Here is a 21,479-nt window from a genome sequence, read left to right on the forward strand (position 1 = left end):
TGCACCCAGCCCAGGCATCGATGATTATGGAATGACGTCGCAAAGCCCAAAACCGTTCTTACCGTGACCCAGAGCTGCTGCGTATATATTGCTGATGATAACAATGAGCGCTTGAGGTGAATGAGGTTGATGAAAGGTGAGGTGAAATGCCCGTGTGCCTATGGACCCCAGTACCTGCCAGTACACTGTTCCTGCCAGTACACTGTTTGCAGGAAGAGCGAGGTCGGAGCGAGGTCTGCCTTGCTGTGGACTTCACGGCGCGTCGCGCTGGACCCAGCCACCTCCGCATCAGCCCCAAGACTCTGCAGGACTCTGCATCTGCCCGCCGTCCGGCTGGACCCCTGCCCACGCCTCAGCTCCCTCGTTCCCCCAGTCGTGTCTGAGCCTCCCTCGCGGCCCGCCCGTCCTCGCCCTGAGTTCCGGATTGAGGCTGCGACGACCTGAAGGCTGTCCTGACGGCCACGTGTGCCCGCTACCCCGCTTGGCAGCCCCAGACCGCCCGCTCCCTCTCGCCCCCCTCCCCCCGCCCATGACCTCCCGCCAAGGAACGTCGTCACCTTACGCATCCACCGTACCTTACAAAGCAGCTCCGACACCGACAGGTGCGCCCTGTCTCATGAACTACCGTACAGCTCGCCCCAACTTTCCTTCTGCCAGCGGTGCAGCGCCATCCCGCCTCATGCCAGGGCCGGCGGCAAAGCCTGTGTGTGCGCCCGCCATGCTCACACCTCACCTCACCCCACCAATTAAGCACACGAGCAGACGGGCAGTACCTCTACCTTCCCATCCACCCGCCAGCCTCGCTCTTTCTAGCAGCAACCTTCCTTGCACAGCATCAGGACAGCTGTGCACGTCGTGGTGTTTGGACATGTGTGGCAGTGCTGCAAATTGGCATCTACAACTGACCGTGCGGGTGACCAATGAACTGCCCAGGCCAACTGCCCACGTGGCCGTTGGAGCAGTTGCGCCAAGTGGCTTGCATACATAGGTCAATAGCAATTACATCCCAACCCCTCATAACCGCCCACTTGTATGCTATGCATGGCATGCAGCGACGGGCAGTCAACTCCCCATCGATCACCGCATGGTTCTCCCCCGCTAGCTGCGAGCCAGCCTTACTTGCCGCCGCCCCACCAGTCCTGGCCGCGTGTCTCCGCCTTCCGCCGCACACACCACTCCTGCGTGTTTCTTTCCTTGTGCTCTCGCACCCCGCTACTTCTGCTGCTCCTGCAGGCACCAGCTTCTCCCCTTCTTCTCTAGCCGGAAGCTCAGGCCCGTCAGGCTCTCCAGGTCATTCACCAGGCGTGTGCGGCATTCCTCGGAACTGAATCGGCTGAAACCTGGGCAGGCTTCCATGTCTATCGCCGTCAGGCCGCGGCTTAGAGCCATCAGGACCCATATGATCTCGCCGTTCGGGTAACGCGTTGCGGCAATATGAATAGCCCTCTGCAGGCGCGCCGCCCGCCCCTCCCGCGCAGCCGCCTGCCGCGCAGCCGCCAGCTCCTGCAGCAGTGCTGCCTGCCCCGCCCGCAACCCGGCGAGCTCCTGCCGCATCGCCTCCTGTCCCGCCAGCAGCTTCTCCGTCGCCGCCTCCTGGCTTGCCAGCAGCTTGATCGCAATGCCGTGGATGTGGCGCAGCTCGGCCACGGTGTCGCTGCTTGCGCCCGAGGCCGCGGCCGAGGCCTCGTTCAATGCCGCAGCCATCAGCGCCTCTGCGGTCTTCGCGAGCTGCGACGAGTTTGCCATGCTTGCCTGCGCAAGTAGATGTGTAGTTTTATGATATGAATACAACTAAGGGCGAGAAGGTCGCTTAGGCCTTCTACAAAATACGGTTATTTGGTCATATCCCGATCCGCCAACCCCATCGCTGCACCCCCAGCAGCCACCTGCTCGACACCCTGCACCCCCAGCAGCCACCTGCTCGACAAGTGGCACCGCCGCCGTTCAGTCCGCCCGGTACGCGCGCACGAAGCGCCTCACGCCGTAGCAGTCCTCCAGCACCTCCACATCCACAAACGCAGGCGTGTCCGAGCCCGGCCCTGCAGTATCCCTGCCACTGCTGCTACTGCCGCCGCCATCTCCATGCTTCTGCTGCTGCTGCTGCTGCCGCCGCAACAGCCCCGCCACAAGGTCCGCCTGCTCGCCGCCGGCCGTCTGCAGACCGTGGGAATGTTTGAAGGCATAACCCAAGCCGCCGGATCAAGAACCTCATGTGTGGGTCAGTAAGAAGTGGGACACCCGCTGCATTATTGGCTTACGGCGCCGGGGAAATCAACCTTACCTCGAACGCGACTAGCCCGCCAGGCGCCAGCATCTCCGCCGCCCCGTCACACAGCTCCTGTCGGCGTACAGACGCACAGTCCTCAGGTTGCAGCGCAGGTGCACAGCAGCCCTGCGCGCCCAGCCCTACCAGGAAAGCCGGTGCTGACCAGTCGCCCCAACCGCTGCATCGCGCGGGGCCAAGTGGCACCTCCACACAAAGAAACAAAACACATGTCACCTCCCCCTCATCATCCCAGCCTCCTCCCCCTCATCTCCCCACCCCTCCCCACACACCCACCTGCAGGCTGTCCAGCCCGGGTCCCTCGCCGCCGTCCAGCGCGCCCGCGGGTTCGTGCCGCCCCACCTCCTCCTGCAGCCCCCGCATCTGCCGCCGGGGGATGTACGGCGGGTTGCTCAGCAGCCCGCCCAGCCGCCCCGCCAGCCCCGCCGCCCGCAGCGGGGCGAACCAGCTGCCCAACACCACACGCACGTGGCGCGGGGCGGCCTGGCCCGTGCTGGTGCTGGTGCCGGAGCTGGTGGCGCTGCTGTTGGTAGTTGTGCTACTGTTGCTAGTGGTTGTGGTTGTGCTACTGCTGTTGGTGGTTGTGCTGCTGCTGTCGCTGGGCTCACTGCCCAGCACCAGGGCCGCGTTAAAGGCGGCGTAGGCGGCGGCGGTGGGGCTCACGTCCACCGCCCACACCTCCGCGGCCTGTGGCATGCGTCCGCAGCAACCGCGGGAGCGACGTCAGCCAGAGCCGACCCAGCCACCGCACCAGGCGCCAAACTGAGGGCGCCGCAGCCAAACCTCAGCCCCCAACACATGCCACCAGCACCGTCTTCCCAACACCTGCCCACCCACCCGCCCGTTCCGCCCGTCCCGCCCCCAGCAATCAGCACCCGCGACCTACACCCTACCCCAACCCTCCGCTCCCTCCATCCCCGCCCGCGCACGTACGCGGACTCGAGCCCTCACCCACGCCACCCCACTCCCCACCCCACCTCCCCGAGCGACTTTACCTCGCCATCCCCCTCCTCCATACCCGCCCACCTTGTTCTTCTTGCGCAGCACGTCCGCGGCGGCAATGGCTATGGCGCCGCTGCCTGTGCCCAGGTCCGCCCACGGCGCCGCCGCCAGCCGCGGCCGCCGCGCCAGCGCCGCCGCCACCAGCTGTGGGAAGGCCTCGGTCTCGGGGCGCGGCACCAGCACGCCCGGCCCCACCGCCAGCACGTAGGTGTGCCAGTGCGCGGAGGAGATGAGGTACTGGAACGGCACACGCTCCTGCGCAACCGTGTGCGTGTGTGTGTGTGTGTGTGTGTGTGTGTGTGTGTTATAGAAGTGTTTGTGTGTATGTGCACGTGTCACAAATGTGTATGTGCGTGTGTTTGGGTGCGCGGCGACCGTGTGGAGGCGGGGCAACAGTGGGCGCGGGGCGATGGTGTAACGTGGAACCACAGTACCATACCCCAGCGAGGCAGCAACACGGCCCGCACACGGCACAGCGTGAGCCACCACACAGCGTTTACTTCGTCACACGCTCACAGACGACACGCCCGCTGCCCCCGCCCGCCTCCCACCTCACCGTCAGCCGGCGCTCCCACCACTCCCACAGCAGGGCGCTGGGCTCGCGCAGCCGCAGCTGCCAGCCCGACGTGTCCTGCCGCCGCGTGGCCGCCGCCCGCACCGCCGGCTCCAGCAGCCGCCAGCTGGTCTCCTCCCAGCCCGACAGCTCGGAGGAGGAGCGGGCGGCAGCTGCGCCCGCACTCGCACCCGCGCCCGCGCCCGCGCTGCCTGAGGTGCTGCTCCCGGTGCTGGCGTTGGCAGGGGAGAGAGAGGGAGAGGTGGGGCCGGCCGCCGCTGCCGCCGCCGTGGTGGTGGTGGTGGTGGTGGTGGTGGTGGTGGTGGTGGTGGTGGTGGTGGTGGTGGTGGCGGTGGTGGTGGTGGTGGGTGGGCCGTACCTGACCGCCTCAATGACGTCGTCCAGCACCCAGTCCAGCTCCCGCTGCGATAACACGTGTGGGTGGGCAAATGGGCAGGTCAACACCACGGAGGGGACAGGATCACAGGAACTTGCACAGTCACAATCCCCTGTCCCCTCCCGGATGCGGTAAGTGACTTCCGTCAAACCCACTGCACAGGACGCCTCCGGGAGAGCCCAGGAGTGGGAATTAACTCTGGACCAATCCCGTAAGAAAACAGGAGCGCTGCAAGGAGGAATCTGCAGCCGCATATGCGAGTGGGAGTAAGAGGCCCCCTCACCAGCAGTAGCTCCGCCCCTGGCCCGCCGTCTCGCTGCTCCCAGGTGTCGCCCAGCGCCGCAATGCGCTCCGCCTGCGCCTGCCGCCAGCGCGCCACCGCCGCCAGCGGCTCCACGTGGGCGGCCGGCCGCCGGCACAGCGGCAGCTGCGGCGTGGAGGTCAGCGCCGGCCGGGAAGCCGCTGGCAGTGGTGCTGCTGGTGCTGGTGGTGCTGGTGCTGTTGGTGCTGGTGCTGCTGGTGTTGTTGGTGCTGGTGCTGTTGAGGCCGCTGACGTTGATGCAGGTGTTGATGGCGTGGGTGAAGCTAATGCTGCTACTGACCGCCGTGTGGGCGCTGAGGCTGACGGCGCCGGTGGTGCCGGTGCGTGTGGCCGAGCAGCGAGGTGTTGTGGCGACTGGCAAAGCCGCCAGGCGGAGTTTTGGGTCGGGGCGCTGGAGAAGGAAGGACTGGAAGGCGCAAGTGGCCTTGCAGCGGGCTTGTGAGATGCGCCCCTGCGGCAGGCGGGGGCAGCCGCTCCCGCTCTGGCGGCTGCTGCTGCTACTGCTACTGCTGGTGGTGCTCCGGCGCCGGCACCACTGCTGCTGCGGCTACTGCTACTGCTGTTGTGGCGCGCCACGGGTCCCTGTGCAGCCCACAACTCAGTGCGCCTGCAGCGGGACGAACGCGCTTGTCATGCTGAGCGCTTTTGAGTGGCACGGTTCAGCCTTACGCCAGCACGAAGCCTGAACTCAGAAGAGTGTCTATCAAAAAGCGCCTGTAATCTTATCCCTTCCCGCAACCTGCTTCTCCCGTCCTCACCAGGACCGCGGCAGAAGTCGCCGAAGCGTGTGCACCCCTCGTGTCATGCCTGGGCACTCCACCGGCGGCATCCCTGTGTGGCCCAACCTTTTTTAAAGGGCTACGCGTACACGCACACAACACGGCGCAACTGCTTCGTTTGATGCTGTACTTAAAGCAGGTCTTGTTAGCACACACGACTCGCATAGGGGTCTGAATTTGTGCCTACAATTGGCCAAGGCCGGCCAAGGGCTCAAACAAGATTAACAATGTTTCAATTGGTATACAAGCCAAGTAGGACAGCTTTGTATAGTGCATCCTGGCTATTGATGGCGAAGCGGCGACAAGGACAAACTGCATGCGACGGATCATTTCGCTTGCAGGATTCAATACACTTGATGATTATGCACGCCAGTACACGTCTATCTACCAATTACAACTGTGGGCATGGCAAGTCTGTGAGAAAGCTGTAAACAGGCTAGACTGTGAGTTTGAAGACTCGTAATGTCTTACATGCACAATATGACTATTTGGTTTGATGGAACTAATTTTAAATGAAGAATGAGTTAGTTTACGGAAGGACGCGCAAATGAGCAGAGTCACCGACCTCTCGCTCGCGCCCCTCAGCGAGCGGCGCAATAATAATGGCAAGCAGCCACAGGTGCGTTGCGATGGGGCCTGCAGCCGCGTGCTTCTTGGCGTCCCGAGCGTGGGAATGCGCAGCATGCGAGCTCCTTCGAGCGCAGCGAGCAGTGCGGCGGGCGGGCTGCGGGGGCCTCGAACATACTCCCGCCATTTTGCAGGCTCCCGGGCCGCCCTCGCGCGCCCTTGCTGAGGCGGGGCGAACTAACTCCCACTCACTGCCCAACCCAACCACCCATCTGCCGCATCGCCTCGTCGGTGCCCACGCAACAACAGTCGCCGGGTGCTGGCCCGGGCCAGTCGCAGCAGGGCTACGGCCGGGCCGCCACCGGCGACGTCAGCGGCACTGGCAGCAACGGCTCGCCCTCTCGCGCGCTGCCGATGCACCGCATGGGCGGCGGCGGCCCGTTCCCGCCGGTGCCGCGGCCGGGCGCGGCGACGTCGCCGTACGTGTTGGCAGGTGCGATAGCGGGCGGCCCGGGGCGGCGCAAGGTGGAAGGGGTTGTGTGCAGGACCGGGCAGCACATGGCAGACACGCGCCGAGCCTTACAGCACAGGGGGGCGCGTTGCTGCTAGTGGCGCCCAAGGCACACCTGCCGTTGCCCTGACGCATGGCAGTTCGGCTGTGGGGTCCGTGCTGTCAAGGCGCAACACCGCACTGCACGGCACTACCAACATCATTCACACCTACACCCGCCCATGCATCCCAACACACGCAACACGCAACGCCTCGGCCGCATCACGCACCGCACACCGCATACCACATATCGCAGGCGGGCAGCGGCGCTCGATGCTAGTTGCGTCCACGGGCTCCCTGTTCCCGGAGGCCTCCCGGGGAGGAGCCGGCGGCGGCGGCAGCGGCGGCGGCGGAGGCGGCGGCGTGGGTTCCTGGCAGGAGGGCGGCGGCGGAGGGCTGGGCGGCGGATCGTCGCCGGCAGTGGCGTGGGGCTCTGCGACCGCCCCGCTGCCCAGGTGGGTGTGTGAAGGGGGGAAGTGGCGGGTGCGCAACAACTGCGAAGGCAGGGAGCCCAGGGTTGGGCTGGGGGGCATCGCGCAACCATCCGACCCTAGCGCCGCAGCTCGCGAGTTGGCCTGTCCAGGCGGCTGCGGCTGTTGCCGACCTGTTGTGCCGGCCTGTTGTGGCGACCTGTTGTGGCGACCTGTTGTGGCGGCCTGTTGTGGCGGTGTGCTGTGTGTGCGGCCTACACAGGCTGGATGCCGGCGGCGCGTTCGGCGGCGGCGCCGGGGAGCGCACGGCGCGGCGCCACTCGCCGCAGCACTACAAGCCGCCCGGCGGCGCGGGGGCGGGCGCTTGGACGGGCGCGGGGGCAAGCGGCAGTCCCGCACAGGTATGTGCTTCGGTCGGTCGGTCTAAGTTGCAGGTCTCAGGTGGTGGTGTGCGGCCGCAGTGACACCCCCGAGCATCTTGCGCAAGTTTAAGGGGCGAAAAAGGCTGAGAGCTCCAAACCTGGCAAGAAGACCAGCTGACATTCTCTCTCTCTTTTCCTTCCTTCCGCATGCAGACCTCTCGCGGCGGGCGCAGTCCCCCCGCAGCGCCGCGCTCGCCCCGCGACACCGCCCTCTCAGCACTGGCCGCCGCCGGAGCCGCGGCGGCGGCAGCCGCAGCCGGCGGCGCCGGCCCCGGCGGCGCCGGCCCACAGGGGTCGGCACAGGGGCCAGCACAGGGGTCGGCACAGGGCCCGCCGCCCATCACGTGGGCACACGTGCGTGAGGCGCAGCAGCACGCCTGGGCCGAGTCGGCTGGGCTGTACAGGTGGGGAGTTGTAAATACCAGCCCACTAAACCATAAGCAACGAAAACGAGCGGAGCACAGGCAGAGGCGTTAGGGGAACGGGCGGGAAGGGGCGGTGCTGTGCTGTCAATCTTACTGCGCAGGGCCAATGTCATTGTGTGTTGCGGCCTGACACGCACCGCTGCCTTTCCTCGCCCCTCGCCACTCCCACCCCGCCCCCACCAGGCCGCAAGCCAACTACACCATCCAGGTGCCGCTGCCCGGCCACCTGCCGCCGCAGCCGCAACACGCATACGGCGGCGGCGGCGGCGGCAGCCACCAGCAGCAGCACCAGCACCAGCCGCCCATCGCGGCCCAGGGCTCCTACAGTGACTATGACGGACTGGGTGGCGGCGGACCCAGCTCCCTGTCCCTCACCTACCCGGGGCCCGGCAGCGGCGGCGCCCGCACGGCACGCGGCAGTAGCGGCGCGGTGCCGGCGGCAGTAGCAGTGGCGCCGTTGGACCTCTCGGAAATGGATCGCGACCTTCGCGACCGCGAGGCCTCGCTACTCGGCGGCGGCGGCGTCAACCGCAGCAGTTGGAGCGTCAGTGTGGGCGGCGGCGGCGCCGCCGCCGCCGACCGCATGGGCTCGCCGGGCCGCGGCTTCCGCGACGGCTCCGGCCATACCGCCGCCAATGTGGCGTCTGGTCTGTTGGCGTTTGAGGGTCTGGTCGGGCCGCAGTTCGGCGCGCTTGGTCTGGTGGATAGCAGCCTGCTGCCTGGGTACGGTGGGGCCGGAGGAGGAGGAGGAGGAGGTGGAGGCGGTGGAGGCTCGGTGTTGGCGCTGGCGGGCGCGGGCTACACGCCGGCGCAGCTGACCTCGCTGCAGGCGGCGGCGGCGGCGGCGCACACGCTGCAGCGGCGCACGCTGCTGCTGCGGCTGCCGCACTGCTGGGGGGCGCTGGGGCTGGAGCTGCCGGCCATGGTGGTGCAGGTGCGTGTGTGTATGCAGTGTGTGTGTGTGTGTGTGTGTGTGTTTGTGGTTGTGGTAGGGGATTATATATCGCACGTGGGTGCTCGCGTGTGTGTGCTTGTTCGTGTTCGTGTGGTGGGCAGGTACGATGGTTGCGGGTGCAGGTGCGGGTGCGGGTGCGGCGCCCCTCCCTCAGACCCACGTGCCCAGCACTCCCCTCCTTCCCTGCTCTCTCCCCTGGGTGGGCTTTCGTATGATGAACTGCTGTATTGGGCTCGGGCATGCAACCCCTCCCCTCCCTCCTCCCCCCCTCGCAGTCGGGCGGCGGCGCCTGCCTGCTGGTCCTGCCCAGTGACAAGCCGCCGGCGCGCAGTGAGGCGGTGGCGGTGGAGGGACTGCTGCTGGACATGCTGAGGGACCCAGGCAGCGCGGCCGCCAGGTGGGAGGGGGGACACGGCGGGGAGGGAGGGAGGGAGGGGGTGTTGGAAGGTCGAAACATGGGGAGTGTAGTGCAAGCAGGGGAATCAGGGGACAGCAAGACACGGCAAGGGAGGGTTGTAAAACCCAGCCCAAGTTAAACCAAACCAAGCCCAACTAGCGGAGCACAGGCAGAGGCGACAGTTGCAAGCGATGATGGGGGGGGATTGTGTGCAGCAGCCCAAGCTAATGCCAAACCCAATGCAAACAAGCGAGGAGGCGAGCATGGGGAGGGGGGAGCCACAGGAGAGGACGTGGGAGGGGCGGCGTGGCGAGTGCCCGCAGTGCGGTGGTGGTGGCGACCGCGGTGCTTGACCGTGCCTGATGTGGGGGTGCTGTGGCCTGTGCGCCGGTAGGGGGGGGGCAGTGACCGGGGGGCAGTGAACGGGGGACACCTTCACACAGCACGGCGCTGGGTGTTGTGGCGACGGCACGCCGGGCCCGCAGCCGCGTGCTGCCACCTGTGCTCCCCTCTCCTCCCCTCCCTGGCCTCCCCTCCCCTCCGTGTCCCTGGACCTCTACTGCTGCACTGCCCAACCCTGCAGCCCCCTCCCTTCCCCTCGGTTTGGTTTAGTTTGGGCTGGTACCTACAACCCCTCCCCTCCCCTGTCCCGCTCCCTGCCCTCATCCACGCCGTGTCGTGCGCTGTCTGCAGGTCTGCCTCCTGGCGTGCCGACATGCTTGCGGCGCTGTGTGCGGACGCCATCGCCACCCTCAACGAGGCAGCCAAGACACGCGGCAGGGCCGGCGCGGGCGGAGGCGGAGGCGGAGCAGGCGGAGGCGGCGGGGGCGCAGCAGCGGGAGGCGGCGGCGGCGGCGGCGAGTGGCAGCTGCGGTGAGGCTCCAGCGCGAATGCCGTACGAGCTAGCAGCATCGCGGATGACTAGACAACGCATTGCGTATCGCTAGCTCAACCGTCCTCCCCTCTTCCCGTGCTCCGCTCCTCCCCTCCATCAACCCACCCACCCACTTCCTCCCTCCGTCGCGCTCCAGTGGCCTGTCCGGCATCCAGCTGCAGGCGCCTGCCATCCTGGCTCCCTTCACCACACTGCTGCAGGGCAGCCTGCAGGTGCGGGCTGGGCGTGTGTGTGTACATGTGTGTGGTGTTGGTGGAGGGATTGTAGATACCAGCCCAAACTACCCGGGGGTAGCCATTCATGCAAAGTTGCAAACGGGTTGTACGTGGGGGCAACTGGCAAGGCGCGATTGCACACACAGACGCACACACGTGTGCTAGCGGGTTCGTCATGTGCCCATGGAGCACACTTCAGGGTGGGAGAATGCTCGCTTCCAGACCGCTTCTAGGCCTGCCTGTCGCACTTCAGGCCGCACCCAGACGCCTTTCACGCTTTATACCGGCGCTCGTGCACATGCGCGCACACACTCAGGAGAAGTCCCAGACTGTGGACGCGCACAGATCGGGGCTACTCACGGCGCACACACGCCGCGGCGTGCCGCCGCCGCCGCCTCACACTGGCAGCGGCCTCGGCGGCGGCGGCGGTGCCTACAGCCCATACACCGCCGCCAGAAGCGCCAACAGTTCCAGTACGGGCATGCTGTACGGCGACGGCGGCGGGGAGGCGGCAGCGCATGCGGCCGGCAGCGGCGCCGCCACCGCCCGCCGCATGCGCGTCAGCGCCTCCGGCGCACCGCTTGGCGGCGGCGGCGGCGGCGGTGGCGGCGGAAATCTGGTGCAACCATCGTCGTCGTCGTTTTCGGGGCCAACTGGCGGCGGCGGCGGTGGTGACGGCGGCGGCAGTGTGGGAAGCGGCCGAGCAGGCGCAGCGGCGGCGGCGGCGAATGGCGGCGAGGCCCCTGGTGGGGAGGTGGGGAGCGGCGCGGAGGGCGGCGGCGGCGAGGCGACAGGGGTCGAGGCCGGCGCGGCGGCAGGTGGTGGCGGCGGTGGCGGCGGCGGTGGCGGCGGGTTCCACATGTCTGCCTACGCCTCTGCGGCGCTGACGGTGGGCTCCTGCATCTGCATGGCGGACATAGTGCGCCAGGTGGGTGGGTGATGGTGGGTGGGTGATGGTGGGTGAGGGTGGGTAATGGTGGGTGGTTGGGGATGGTGGGGGGTTGAGGGTGGGGGTGGGGGTGGGGGTGGGGGGGGCGCTACTGAACCTGTGGAGCCACTCAACTGCTACTGGACTATCAATGTGCCACGCAGTGAGTACCTGTAGCATGTGCCTTACTCTGTTAGCACAAACGTTTCACACCACGTCGTCACACACACACACACACACACACACACGGACACACACACACACACACACACACACGCACCCTCTGCAGGTGGAGGTGGGCTGCGGCGAGCGCGGCCGCGCGCTGGCGGGTGTGTGGAACGCCTTCGTGGCGGCCCATCAGGAGTCGGTGGAGGCGCTGCACAGGCACGCAGCGGCGCAGCAGGCCGAGATACACGAGGTGGGTGGGTTTTGGGTGGGGTGGGTGGGAAGGGGTTAAAGGGTGAGGGAGGCTTGTTGTGAGGCTGCAAGGGAGGCGGGAGGCGGGGCGAAAGGCGGGGCGTGGGAGCCTGGGAGGCGCCTTGGCGTGTTGTGGCACGACACTTCTTACCGGCCGTGTGTTCCCCCTATTTGGAACTACGAAACACAAACCTCCCCCTCGTTTAACAATGTTTGGTCTGATTTGGGCTGGTATTTACAACCCCTCTCTCTCCTCCCCCTCCTCTCCCCGCCGCCTCTCCCTGCTCGCCGGCACTTCACTTCATATTTGATACACACCATCCCATGGATGGCTACCCCCCTGCTCGCTCCTCGCGCGCAGCTGTCCAAGCGGCTGGCTGAGCGGCGCGACTTTGCTCGCGAGCTGGAGATGCTGGAGTTCCTGAAGCGCGAGAACGCGCGCTTCAAGAGCCGCGAGGCCGAGCTGCTGGCCAAGGGGCTGCTCACCATGCAGGTGGGCGGGTGGGTGGGTGGGGCTAACTTTGAACCAATCCCGTAAGGAAACAGTCGCGCTGCAAGGAGAAACTGCAGCCGCGTATGCGAGCTGTGGTACATGGGGGGGCGTGTGCGCGTGTTAAGGAGTACAAGGAAACACACACGTGTGTGTGTTTGCATGTTTATGTGTGTACAGGGCGTACTGAAAGAGAGTGTATGCTGTATATGGTACATGTGTTTGAAGCCAAACAGAGCTCCGCGCACTTTGTCACGCACGCGCACTGGTTGCACATGTTCTCCATGATATAAACACACTCATGTCACACACACACACGCACCCGACACGCCCCGCCGCCTCAGGCCGCCCCGGGCGCGCGCGACGGCAGCCGCATGGTGGTGCGTGCGGGCGGCGCGCTGGGGGAGGCGCTGGAGGGCGAGCTGGGCGGCCGCATTGCACAGTTGAGGTGGCGGCACGCGCTTCAGGTACTGGGCACCCGCACACACAAGTGAGTGGTTTGCGCTCTGCCTTGGTGCTCTTTTAACATAGTGAGTGCACTGCGTTTCGCATAGTCTGCGTGTCCCATACCTCGTGTGCTTTACAACACGAGAGAGTGCGTGGAGGGCGTGGAGGGCGGGCTTGTGGCGAGAGGTTGCCGCGGCCCAGGGCGGCGGCTTGAGGCCGTGGCCAGCGTCCATGTGCCAGTATGCCGCTATCTTCTGGCGTCCAAGTCCCGGCCTGGTGCTCTTTGGCGCCGTACACACTTTTTGCTTTGCGGCTTTGCTTTGCTTTATTGGTAGCATTAAAGCAGATGTTCTCAAACTCTACACTCTCCCTACAACACCCTTGTAAACTCCCTATAAACAGGGTGGCGTTCCGGTCGGGGGCGGAGTTCCAGCCGCCGCCGACGCCCACGCCGCGGGTCAGCGCCGGCGGGCCGGAGGCGGAGGCCATGGTGGCCAAGGTACGCCCAGGGCGGTGTGATAGTGTGTGCGATGATGTGTCGGTGTGTCGGTGGTGTGTGTGTGTGTGTGTGTGTGTGTATATGTGTGTGTGTGTGTGCGTGTGCGTGTGTGTGTGTGCGTGTGTGTGTGTGTGTGTGTGTGTGTGTGGTGTGCGGTGCACGTGTCGGCCCCCGGTGCTGTGCAGTGGCGGCAGGTGGCGGCCGGCGTTGGTGGCAGCTGTCGACACATGCAGCCCTGGCCCCAACGCGTTACTTTGGGCCGCGTACCGCCCCTGCCCAAGCTGCCCTGTCACAAACACACTCACGTTCGCGCTCGCGGATTCTACCCTCTCACCTTGTGCTACCTGTTACACACACACACACACACACACAAACACACTGCGCACACACACACACACACACACAACACACACCTTGTGCTCTTTCACACACACTCTGCTCTACTTTCGACCCGCGCAGTTGGATCTGTTTCACAAGCTGACGCTCGCTGTGGAGCGAGCCGCCGCCCGCCGCCGAGCCTTCGGCCGCGGCCGCGACGCCGACGCCGCCGCGCGCATATACGGTGCCGCCTCTGCCGCCGCCGCCGGTGACGGCGGCCCGGCCGCCGCCAGCTCTGCCGACCTGTTTGCTGCGGCTCTGGCTGCGGGTCCGGGTCTGAGCACCAAGCTTCTTGAGGGTCTGGATGCGGAGGACACGGCACGGCTGCTGGCCAACCTGAATGTGGAGGCGCAGGTGGGGGCCGAGATTGTGGGGTGGGGTGGGTGGGGGAGGCGCAGGTGGGCCAAGGGTGGGGCCGGGGCCAAAGGGTTACACTCGGCAAGGAACGTAGAGGCGCAGGTGGGGGCAGGGCACGGGGCGCAGGTGTGGGCACGGGTGTGGACAAGGAGAGGAGACAGCCTTGGCGGCCGGCGTGGCAGTAGGACCGTGGACGGGGGAGGCCGCCGTTTCTCTTCCACCGACCCGACGCATGCCCTCATGCCGCCTCGCCTCGCCCTCATGACCCCCCCCCCCACGGATTTCTGCAACATCTTCCTCGATGTGCTCCTCTCCTCCACCTTCATCCGCTTTGGGCCTGCGCTCGTCCGGCAGATCTGTGGCATCCCCATGGGCATCTCTGCTGCCCCCTTCATTGCCAACCTCTTCCTGGGCTGGTATGAGTTTGAGTTCCTATGCCAGTCCCGCATCGGCACCCTCAACCCCACCCAACGTGCCATCCTGCGGCGGTTCCGGCTCAGTCGGCGGTTCCTGGACGACCTGTTATGCCTTAACAACCCCTGGCTTAAGCACCTGCTCTACACCTCCCAGTCCTATGAGGGCCTCCGTGGCCTCTACCCACCGGCCCTGGCTGTCCCTGAGCAGTCCCACCCCCACCTCCCGCCCTCCTGCGTCCCCTTCCTCGACGTCCTCCTCTGCTCCACCGTGCACCTGGGCCGCTGCTGGATCGTCACCCAGCTGTACGACAAGCGTGAGCAGCCGGCCTTTGGTGGGGTCCGCCTCTCCCGTTTCGTCGCCCGCCACTCCTCCGTCAATGAGCAGTGCAAGCGGAACATCTTCGTCAGCCAGTTTCATCGCCTTGCCCGCGTCATCACGTGCGTGGAAAACTTTGCCTACGAGGCCGCACAGCTGGTGGCCGCCCTCAGTGCGCAAGGCTACTCCCGGCCGTGCATGTTCCGCCAATTCACCACCCTTCTCTGGCGTAACCCCCACCTGTTCTACTTCGTCCGCCGTGGTCACCCGGAGCCCCCCGCCCCCCCTACCCAGCCCCATCAACCCCTTGACCTCCTCGCCCGGCTCCATGTCTACCTTCGTGGCGCGCCGCCACCTGCCCCACCGCCGGCTGCCGGACTACCCTAGCCCCTTAGCATTATTTTATTCCCCCGCCCGCCAACACCCCGTGAGTACCCGCTGACATTCCCTGACGGCCCGCCGTGTCACCTGCCTGTGCGCGCCACCTGCCTGCCCCGCCCTTCCTCCCGACTAACCATCCCTGCATCTGGGTGCCCCCTCTGCGTGCGGGGCATCCAGGCTGGCAGTGCCTGTGGGGAGCCGTACGCGGCCCGCACACTGCCCAGCACCCCGTCATCTCTCCCCTAACTGGTCCCCATGCCTCCCACATCTACCTCTTAACCCTTGCCTCCCGCCCTCTCTGCCTCTTTCGCCGCCTGGGCTTGTGTGTAGTCTTGTCTTTGTTATCCCTTCTTTATCCTACTGCCGACACGCCTCGGCCCTTTCACTGTGCCCTGCCCTTCCGATTTTTGCCTTGCCCCTTTCCCACATGTCGTGCTCCTGGCCCGACGCTCCCTGCCTGGCGTCGGGGCTGCTTTCCTGGTCGCCAGGTAAGTCGTGGGTTTTGCTTGTCGCGTCCGCGTGCCTGTCTTGTGCTGTTGTGCGCGTCACCGAGCCCGGGCGGCGACATTTATCGCCGGCGCCGCTCGTCCTGCTGCTCCACGACGCCTCGACCCACATCCCATAAGTATTATCGCTCGCAACTAACGCCTCTGCCTGCACTCTCGTTTTCGTTGGTTTTGGTTTAGTTTGGGCTGGTATTTACAACCCCCCCCCCCCACCCGTTGCCCCTGCCCCCCACCCCCTGCCCCCTGCCCCTGCCCTGCCCCTTGCACCTGCAGGTGTTGCTGCTGGCGATGCTTCCCGAGCTGCGGCGGGCCGAGGTGCTAGCGGCCATGACCGACCCGGACCGGGCGCAGGTGCGCGCTGGGCAGCGTCAGAGGGCTGGGGGGAGGCGGTGGCGAGGCGGTGGGGAGGCGGTGGGGAGGCAGGGAGGAAGGGAGGGAGGGAAGGGGGGAGGGAAGGGAAGAGGGGACGGGCGGTGGGGAGGCAGGGAGGAAGGGAGGGAAGAGGGGAAGGGTGATGGCGGAAGTGACTGCCCCGCTGAGGGTTCCTTGATGACGTGCACGCCCCGCCCCGCCACGCTGCGCCCCCTGCGCCGTACTCCTCATCCCACACCTCTCGCCCCTTATCCTCCCCGTAAACCCCGCAACCCCTTCACCCCCTCCCTCCTCCCTCTCCCTCCTCCCTCTCCCTCCTCCCTCCTCCTCTTCCCTCCTCCCTCCCCCGCTCCCGCTCGCCCCCTCCCCCAGGTGGTTGTGGTGATGTCGAGTGTGATGCGGTCGCACACGGCACACATCCTGGGCCGCGGCATGTGGGCCGCCACCATGCGGGCGGTCAAGGACTCGCCGCCTCTGGGCGCGCGCATGCTCACAGGCATGGACACAGCGGAGGTGCGCGCGTGTGAGGAGGGGTGTGTGTGTGTGGGTGTGCTTTGGAAACATCATCATTCGGGGTGCCTTGCCCCTTGTGTTTTCTTGACACACACGCACACACACACACAGACACTCGCATGGGCTTGCACCCTTGGGATCGTGTGGACACTAATCCCCACCCAAGGTTAGGTAGATGGGCGTAACAGGTGCTTCGGGTAAGTATGGTCTCGGCTCGGCAGGTCGGTCGGCTGCGGTAAGTATACTCTGAAGGTAATCCGCGGCCGTAATTCTGCATCGCATACACTGTCCTACGCGTAATGTTTTCCTTGTGCTCTTTAACACACGCACATACACACACCTCTGGGCGGGCTTCGTTTGTGGTTTTTTCACCACACTGCACACCCACAAACACGCAGGCTGTGGAGGAGCTGCTGTGCTGGGCGCCGGCCGAGCAGCTGGACGTGTTGGCGGCGCTGGACGCCCCACACGCCGCGCGCATCCTGGCGGCGGCGCCGGCGGAGGTGCGGCAGCGGCTGCTGGCCGGACTGCCGCCGCACATCGCCGCGAACATCGTGTCGGTGAGTGCGCGGGGTGGTGCGAGGGGGAATGATGGTGCGGGGGGTGCCGGGGTGGTTGCAAATACGAGCCCAAACTAAACCGATGCAAAGGAGGGTTAGGGTTGGATCAGGGGTTTGAGGGCGGCTGGGGTGTGGCGGCTAAAATGTGGCACACGCCGCACACGCTCTGAGTGGGTGGGCGGCTCGACGGCAGCCGTTGGTGGCTACACACGTGTGCAGCTATGCTGCTCCTCGCCTCGCTCTCCCTCTCCCCTTGCCTGCACGTAAAGCCCTCTGCGCTCACACATGCGGGTTCTGGCAACCCACACTGAACCCTGCACTCCCTCCTCCCCCCTCGCGCCTCCCGCCCTCTCCCTTTGCCTCCCGCCTCTACCGTCTACCACTTCCTTGGTCAATCATGAACCGCCCCTCCCGCGCGCCCCTCCCCCCACAGGCCATGCAGCCGCCGCCCGCCGCCGCCAGCCTTGCGGATCTGGACCCCAACGCCGCGGTGGCCATCCTGTTGGCCATGGACCCGAGCAGCGCGGCGGCCCTGCTTCAGGAGCTTGGCGCGGTGAAGGCGGCGGAGGCGCTGCTGGTGAGGGGGGTGGGAGGGAGAGGCAGGGAGGGAGGGGAGGGAGGGAGGGAGGGCTATGTGCCTGAGCCCAACGAGATAAGTCTCAATATAATAAGGAATCTTCGCCCAACCAGGGGAGGGTAGGGGGGATAAATACCAGCCCAAACTCAACCAAATCCAACGAAGACGAGCGGAGCACAGGCAGAGGTGTTAGTTGCAAGCCGGGTTCGCCGTTCCCGGCAGGAAAGCAGAGACACGAAGACGCATGGTAGCGGCGGGAGGAGAGGGAGGGGGAGGGAGAGGAGGGAGGGGGGAAGGAGAGGGAGGGGAGGGGGAGAGGGGGCCGTTGCGCGCAGCCGGCAGGCACTGAGGCAGGCTTTCTGACCACGATGCCGCCCAAAGCCGTGCCATACCTGCCGCCTGCACATCTTCCTTCCTTCGTCCCAACCTCAGCTACCGACCGGCATCCACCATACCCCCGACCTCAGTGCAATCCAGACTGAAAACACGCACACACACACACACACACACTTTTTTTGCGGGTAAGTATGCCGACGCGGCTACACGACGCTCGGTATCGGTAGGTATCCCGTAAATAACTCCGGCGCGCCGTCTGGGCGGGCTTCGGTTTGTTGATTTTTTCAACACATACGCACACACACAACCCCCCCCCCCTCTCAGGGTATGGACAGTCTGGAGGCGCGCCAGACCATCCTCGAGTCCATGCAGCCGCGGGTGGCGGCGGAGACGGTGCTGGAGATGGACACGCGCGCAGCCACCCCCGCGCCCCCCGGCGGCGGGCCGGAGGGCGGCGCGGGCGGCGGGGGGCTGGAGGGCGTGTCGCCGCCGGCGGGGCTGGACCCAGGTGTGTGTGTGTGTGTGTGTGTGTGTGTGTGTGTGTGTGTGTGTGTGTGTGTGTGTGTGTGTGTGTAGATACCAGATGCCCCATAGCTGTGCATGGCTGTGCCCCCTCCGCGGCGCCTCATACTTCGTGGTATAATCACTCCGCCGCTCTCCGAAAGAAAGTTTGGTTTAGTTTCGGCTGGTATATACAACACCCCCCCCAAACATCCCTGCAACCCCCCCCCCGCTTTCCCAACCATCTTTGCGACCCCCTCCCCCCCTTCGCTTCCTTCGCTACACTTCTCTGAACCAATTCTTGCAATTCCCCACCACCACCACCACCCAGGCGGCGTGTACCCGGGCACTGAGGCCCTGGGCGACATGGCCTCGCCCTCCGCGGACCGCATCATGGGCTTCATGGCAGTGCAGGTGCGGGCGGGGGGCGGGCGGGGGAGGGGGGGGGCAGGGGTAGCCGCTCATGTGCAGAAATGTTGACTTCTCCGGAGCGAAGTATGAGCTTGCAACGTTGAGGAGTGAGAACGGCGTGATAGAGTCACATGGGGGGTGGGCGAGGTGCTGGTGGCGTATGTTCGTGTGTGTGTGTGCGCGCCGTGCTGACACCCCCAACACACACCGCTATACCTCACATTTGTTGCGAGTATTCTGAATTGTACACACACACACACACACACACACACACACACACACACAATCTCGCCCACACACACCCTCAGGACAAGGCCGCTGTGCTGAGCCGGCTGGACCCGGACAAGGCGGCTGAGCTGTTGTCGCTGTTGGGTCCCTCGGAGGCGGTGGCGCTGCTGGCGTGCCTGTCCGACACCTCGGCCGCACTGGTGGTGGACGCGCTGAGGCAGGAGGACAGGGACGCGCTCATGAGGGTGAGCGGGTGGGGGTGGGGGTGAGCGGGTTGGGGGGGGGTTGCAAGGATTGGTACAGAGAAGTGTAGCGGGGTTGCAAGGGTGGTTGGAAAATCGGCACAGGATGCAGTGAAGACTGCAGACGTCAAGTCGTTACCCAGGGGGCGTAGCCAGTTTCCTACGAAACGGCTTGAATTATACATGAAGGGGGCCGGAGAGTGGGGGTGTGGGGGTGAGGAAGGGGGATTGCTCCCACCAATACCCGCCAAGTGGAGGGTCCAATTGGAGGGGTGGGTGAGGGGCAGGGGAAGGAGCTTGGGCTGGTGGGCCGGAGGCGGGTGCAGCAGGCGAGGGGAGGGGAGGGCGGCGAGGCCACCTCAGCTCTTCACGTGCTTGCCGCCGCTCGTGCCCATGCATGGCCGCTGCCAGCTCCCCACCCCCGCGCTCCCTGCGACCTCACATGCCCACGCACGCCCTCTCATGCCCACGCACGCACAGATGCTTATGGACGCCAGTGGCGGCGGCAAGGGCCACGGCGGCGGCGGCGGCCGCAATTCCAAGGCGCACAGCAAATCCGGCGGCGGCAAGTCCGGCGGCGGCAAGGGTGCCAAGCACGCTGCCAATGCCAAATCCCACGCCGGCGGCGGCGGCGGCGCCGCCGCCCACCACCCGCCCGCCCTTACGCCGCCGTCGCCGCGGCCGCCGCGCTCGCCCGCCGCCACCGCCGCCAGCGCGGCGGCGCAGCTGGCGGCGGGCTTTCCCTCGCCGCCGGGGCGCGGCATCAAGCCGGCGCTGGCTCAGAGCATGTCGAGGGCGATGGATGTATATGTGGGTGAGGGCAGCGAAAGCGACAGCGAGGGGGAGGGCGAGGGGGAGGCGGCGGCGGCGGCGGCGTACGGCGGCGGCACACGCGGCTCGTCGGAGGGCGGCGGCGTGGAGCCGCTGGCGGTGGCGGCGGCGCTGACGGCGGCGGCGCAGGTGCCGCCGCTGCCGCTGCACACGCAGCCGTCGCCGTCGCCGCGCGCGACCGACGCAGGGCCGCCGCCGGTGGCGGCGGCGCCGCCGCCGGCGGCGGGCAAGCCGCCGCGTGCGCCCGCCAGCAGCGTGGCGGCAGTGGAGGCCGCGTCTGTGGTGGCGGCGGCGGCGGCGGCGGCAGCTACCGCGCTGGACGCCTCCCGCCGCAGCAGTGCCGCCAGCGGCGGCGGCGGCGGCGGCAGCGACGGTGGCGGCGGCGAGCAGCAGGAGCTGAGTGACGGCACCGCCAGCAGCAGTGGCAGTGATGACAGCGGCAGCGACGACGATGACGACCTGCCCCTGGTGGCGGCGCCCGCCGCCGCCGCCGCCGGCAAGGGCGCGGTGCGCATCGCCGACATCGGCGCCGCCGCCGTGCGCCGCCACCGCTCGTCTGACCTGGAGGCACAGGTGGCGGCGGGCCGGCAGCGTAACGCCAGCCAGGCACTCACGGGCCGCGGCGCGCAGAGCATGGCGGCCCGCGACACCCGCGGCGGCGGCGGCGCCGCCGCCGCCGCCGACGGCGGCGGCCCGGGCCGCACCTCCAACACCGGCTCGCGCACCGTGCCCGTCAGCCGAAGCACCACGATTGCCGTACATGGTGATCGTGGCGACGGCGGCGCCGTCAGCGACCGACACGGCGGCGGCGGCGGCGGTCGCGACGTCAGCAGCCTTCGCATGCTCAAGAGCGCGCTGCGCAACAACCAGCACCAGCACCAACAGCGCGCAGCGGCGGCGGCGGCGGCGGCTGGATCCAAGATCTCGGGCGGCGGCGCGGGACCCGTGCCCGACATCGGGCAACTGCTCCGGACCGCCTCCACCATACACGCGGCGGCGGCGGCCGCCGCCGCCAACGGCGGCGGATTGGCGGCGCAGGCCTCCGCCGGGCACCTGCTTTCGCAGTTGGACGGCGGCGGCGCGGCGGCGGCGGCGGCGGCGGCGGCGCAGTCGACGGCTCTGGGCCGGGCGCCCAAGAACGTGCGTCTGGCCACGGCCATGCAGCAGCACCGCAACGCGCGGCCGCGGCCCAAGGGCTGGCTGATGGGGCTGGTGGAGAGCATCTACAAGGAGGGTGAGCCGGTGGTGGTGGTGGGGGGTTGTAGATACCAGCCCAAACTAAACCAAGCCAAGTTAAACTACCGGGGTGGGGTACTCCGTGCTCCATTTTGTTGCCAACCCAGAACCCATACAGGGGGGGCGGGGTGGGGGGCGTCAGGGTTTGTGCACGGCGTGGCGTGGCGGGGCGTGCGCGTCTGAGACATAGATTTTGCCAAACCCACCACCACCAACCGCCACCTCTCCCCAACCCCCAGGCGAGGCCTTGCTCCGCAAGATGGGTCGCATGGAGGCGCTGCGGCGTCAGTCCGTGCCCGAGATTGTGTTTGCGCACTTCTCCAACAAGTACGGCCAGCGCTCG

At 66.8% G+C, this 21,479-nt stretch overlaps 2 protein-coding genes across 2 annotated transcripts in view; one reads left to right on the plus strand and one right to left on the minus strand.

Moving 5' to 3' along the window:
• Positions 1 to 564: 564 nt before the first annotated feature.
• CHLRE_07g337516v5 (uncharacterized protein) lies at positions 565 to 5,607 on the minus strand. The gene is made up of 7 exons (XM_043064288.1): positions 5,317 to 5,607; positions 4,520 to 5,165; positions 3,843 to 4,262; positions 3,311 to 3,541; positions 2,561 to 2,971; positions 2,282 to 2,338; positions 565 to 2,154 (listed from the first exon to the last, which is right to left on the minus strand). Exons 1-7 carry the CDS (start codon positions 5,385 to 5,387, stop codon positions 1,945 to 1,947), a joined length of 2,046 nt encoding a protein of 681 aa, XP_042922856.1. The 5' UTR covers positions 5,388 to 5,607; the 3' UTR covers positions 565 to 1,944.
• A 120-nt stretch (positions 5,608 to 5,727) lies between these two features.
• CHLRE_07g337582v5 (uncharacterized protein) overlaps positions 5,728 to 21,479 on the plus strand; it is a 21,605-nt gene continuing 5,853 nt past the window's right edge. Inside the window, exons 1-24 of the mRNA XM_043064289.1 lie at positions 5,728 to 5,956; positions 6,214 to 6,397; positions 6,711 to 6,909; positions 7,148 to 7,286; positions 7,461 to 7,711; positions 7,916 to 8,666; positions 8,963 to 9,084; positions 9,778 to 9,957; positions 10,116 to 10,191; positions 10,511 to 11,122; positions 11,412 to 11,540; positions 11,901 to 12,032; positions 12,374 to 12,519; positions 12,879 to 12,975; positions 13,435 to 13,707; positions 15,603 to 15,680; positions 16,074 to 16,214; positions 16,613 to 16,774; positions 17,208 to 17,351; positions 18,012 to 18,195; positions 18,520 to 18,602; positions 18,908 to 19,072; positions 19,550 to 21,134; positions 21,376 to 21,479. The exon at positions 21,376 to 21,479 is cut by the window's right edge and continues 55 nt beyond it. Coding sequence (XP_042922857.1) covers positions 5,885 to 5,956; positions 6,214 to 6,397; positions 6,711 to 6,909; positions 7,148 to 7,286; positions 7,461 to 7,711; positions 7,916 to 8,666; positions 8,963 to 9,084; positions 9,778 to 9,957; positions 10,116 to 10,191; positions 10,511 to 11,122; positions 11,412 to 11,540; positions 11,901 to 12,032; positions 12,374 to 12,519; positions 12,879 to 12,975; positions 13,435 to 13,707; positions 15,603 to 15,680; positions 16,074 to 16,214; positions 16,613 to 16,774; positions 17,208 to 17,351; positions 18,012 to 18,195; positions 18,520 to 18,602; positions 18,908 to 19,072; positions 19,550 to 21,134; positions 21,376 to 21,479 — 6,009 coding nt within the window. The 5' untranslated portion in view covers positions 5,728 to 5,884. The remainder of the gene's footprint in view (positions 5,957 to 6,213; positions 6,398 to 6,710; positions 6,910 to 7,147; positions 7,287 to 7,460; positions 7,712 to 7,915; positions 8,667 to 8,962; positions 9,085 to 9,777; positions 9,958 to 10,115; positions 10,192 to 10,510; positions 11,123 to 11,411; positions 11,541 to 11,900; positions 12,033 to 12,373; positions 12,520 to 12,878; positions 12,976 to 13,434; positions 13,708 to 15,602; positions 15,681 to 16,073; positions 16,215 to 16,612; positions 16,775 to 17,207; positions 17,352 to 18,011; positions 18,196 to 18,519; positions 18,603 to 18,907; positions 19,073 to 19,549; positions 21,135 to 21,375) is intronic.

The sequence above is a fragment of the Chlamydomonas reinhardtii genome, chromosome 7 (assembly GCF_000002595.2).
Source record: "Chlamydomonas reinhardtii strain CC-503 cw92 mt+ chromosome 7, whole genome shotgun sequence".
Lineage (NCBI taxonomy): Eukaryota > Viridiplantae > Chlorophyta > Chlorophyceae > Chlamydomonadales > Chlamydomonadaceae > Chlamydomonas > Chlamydomonas reinhardtii.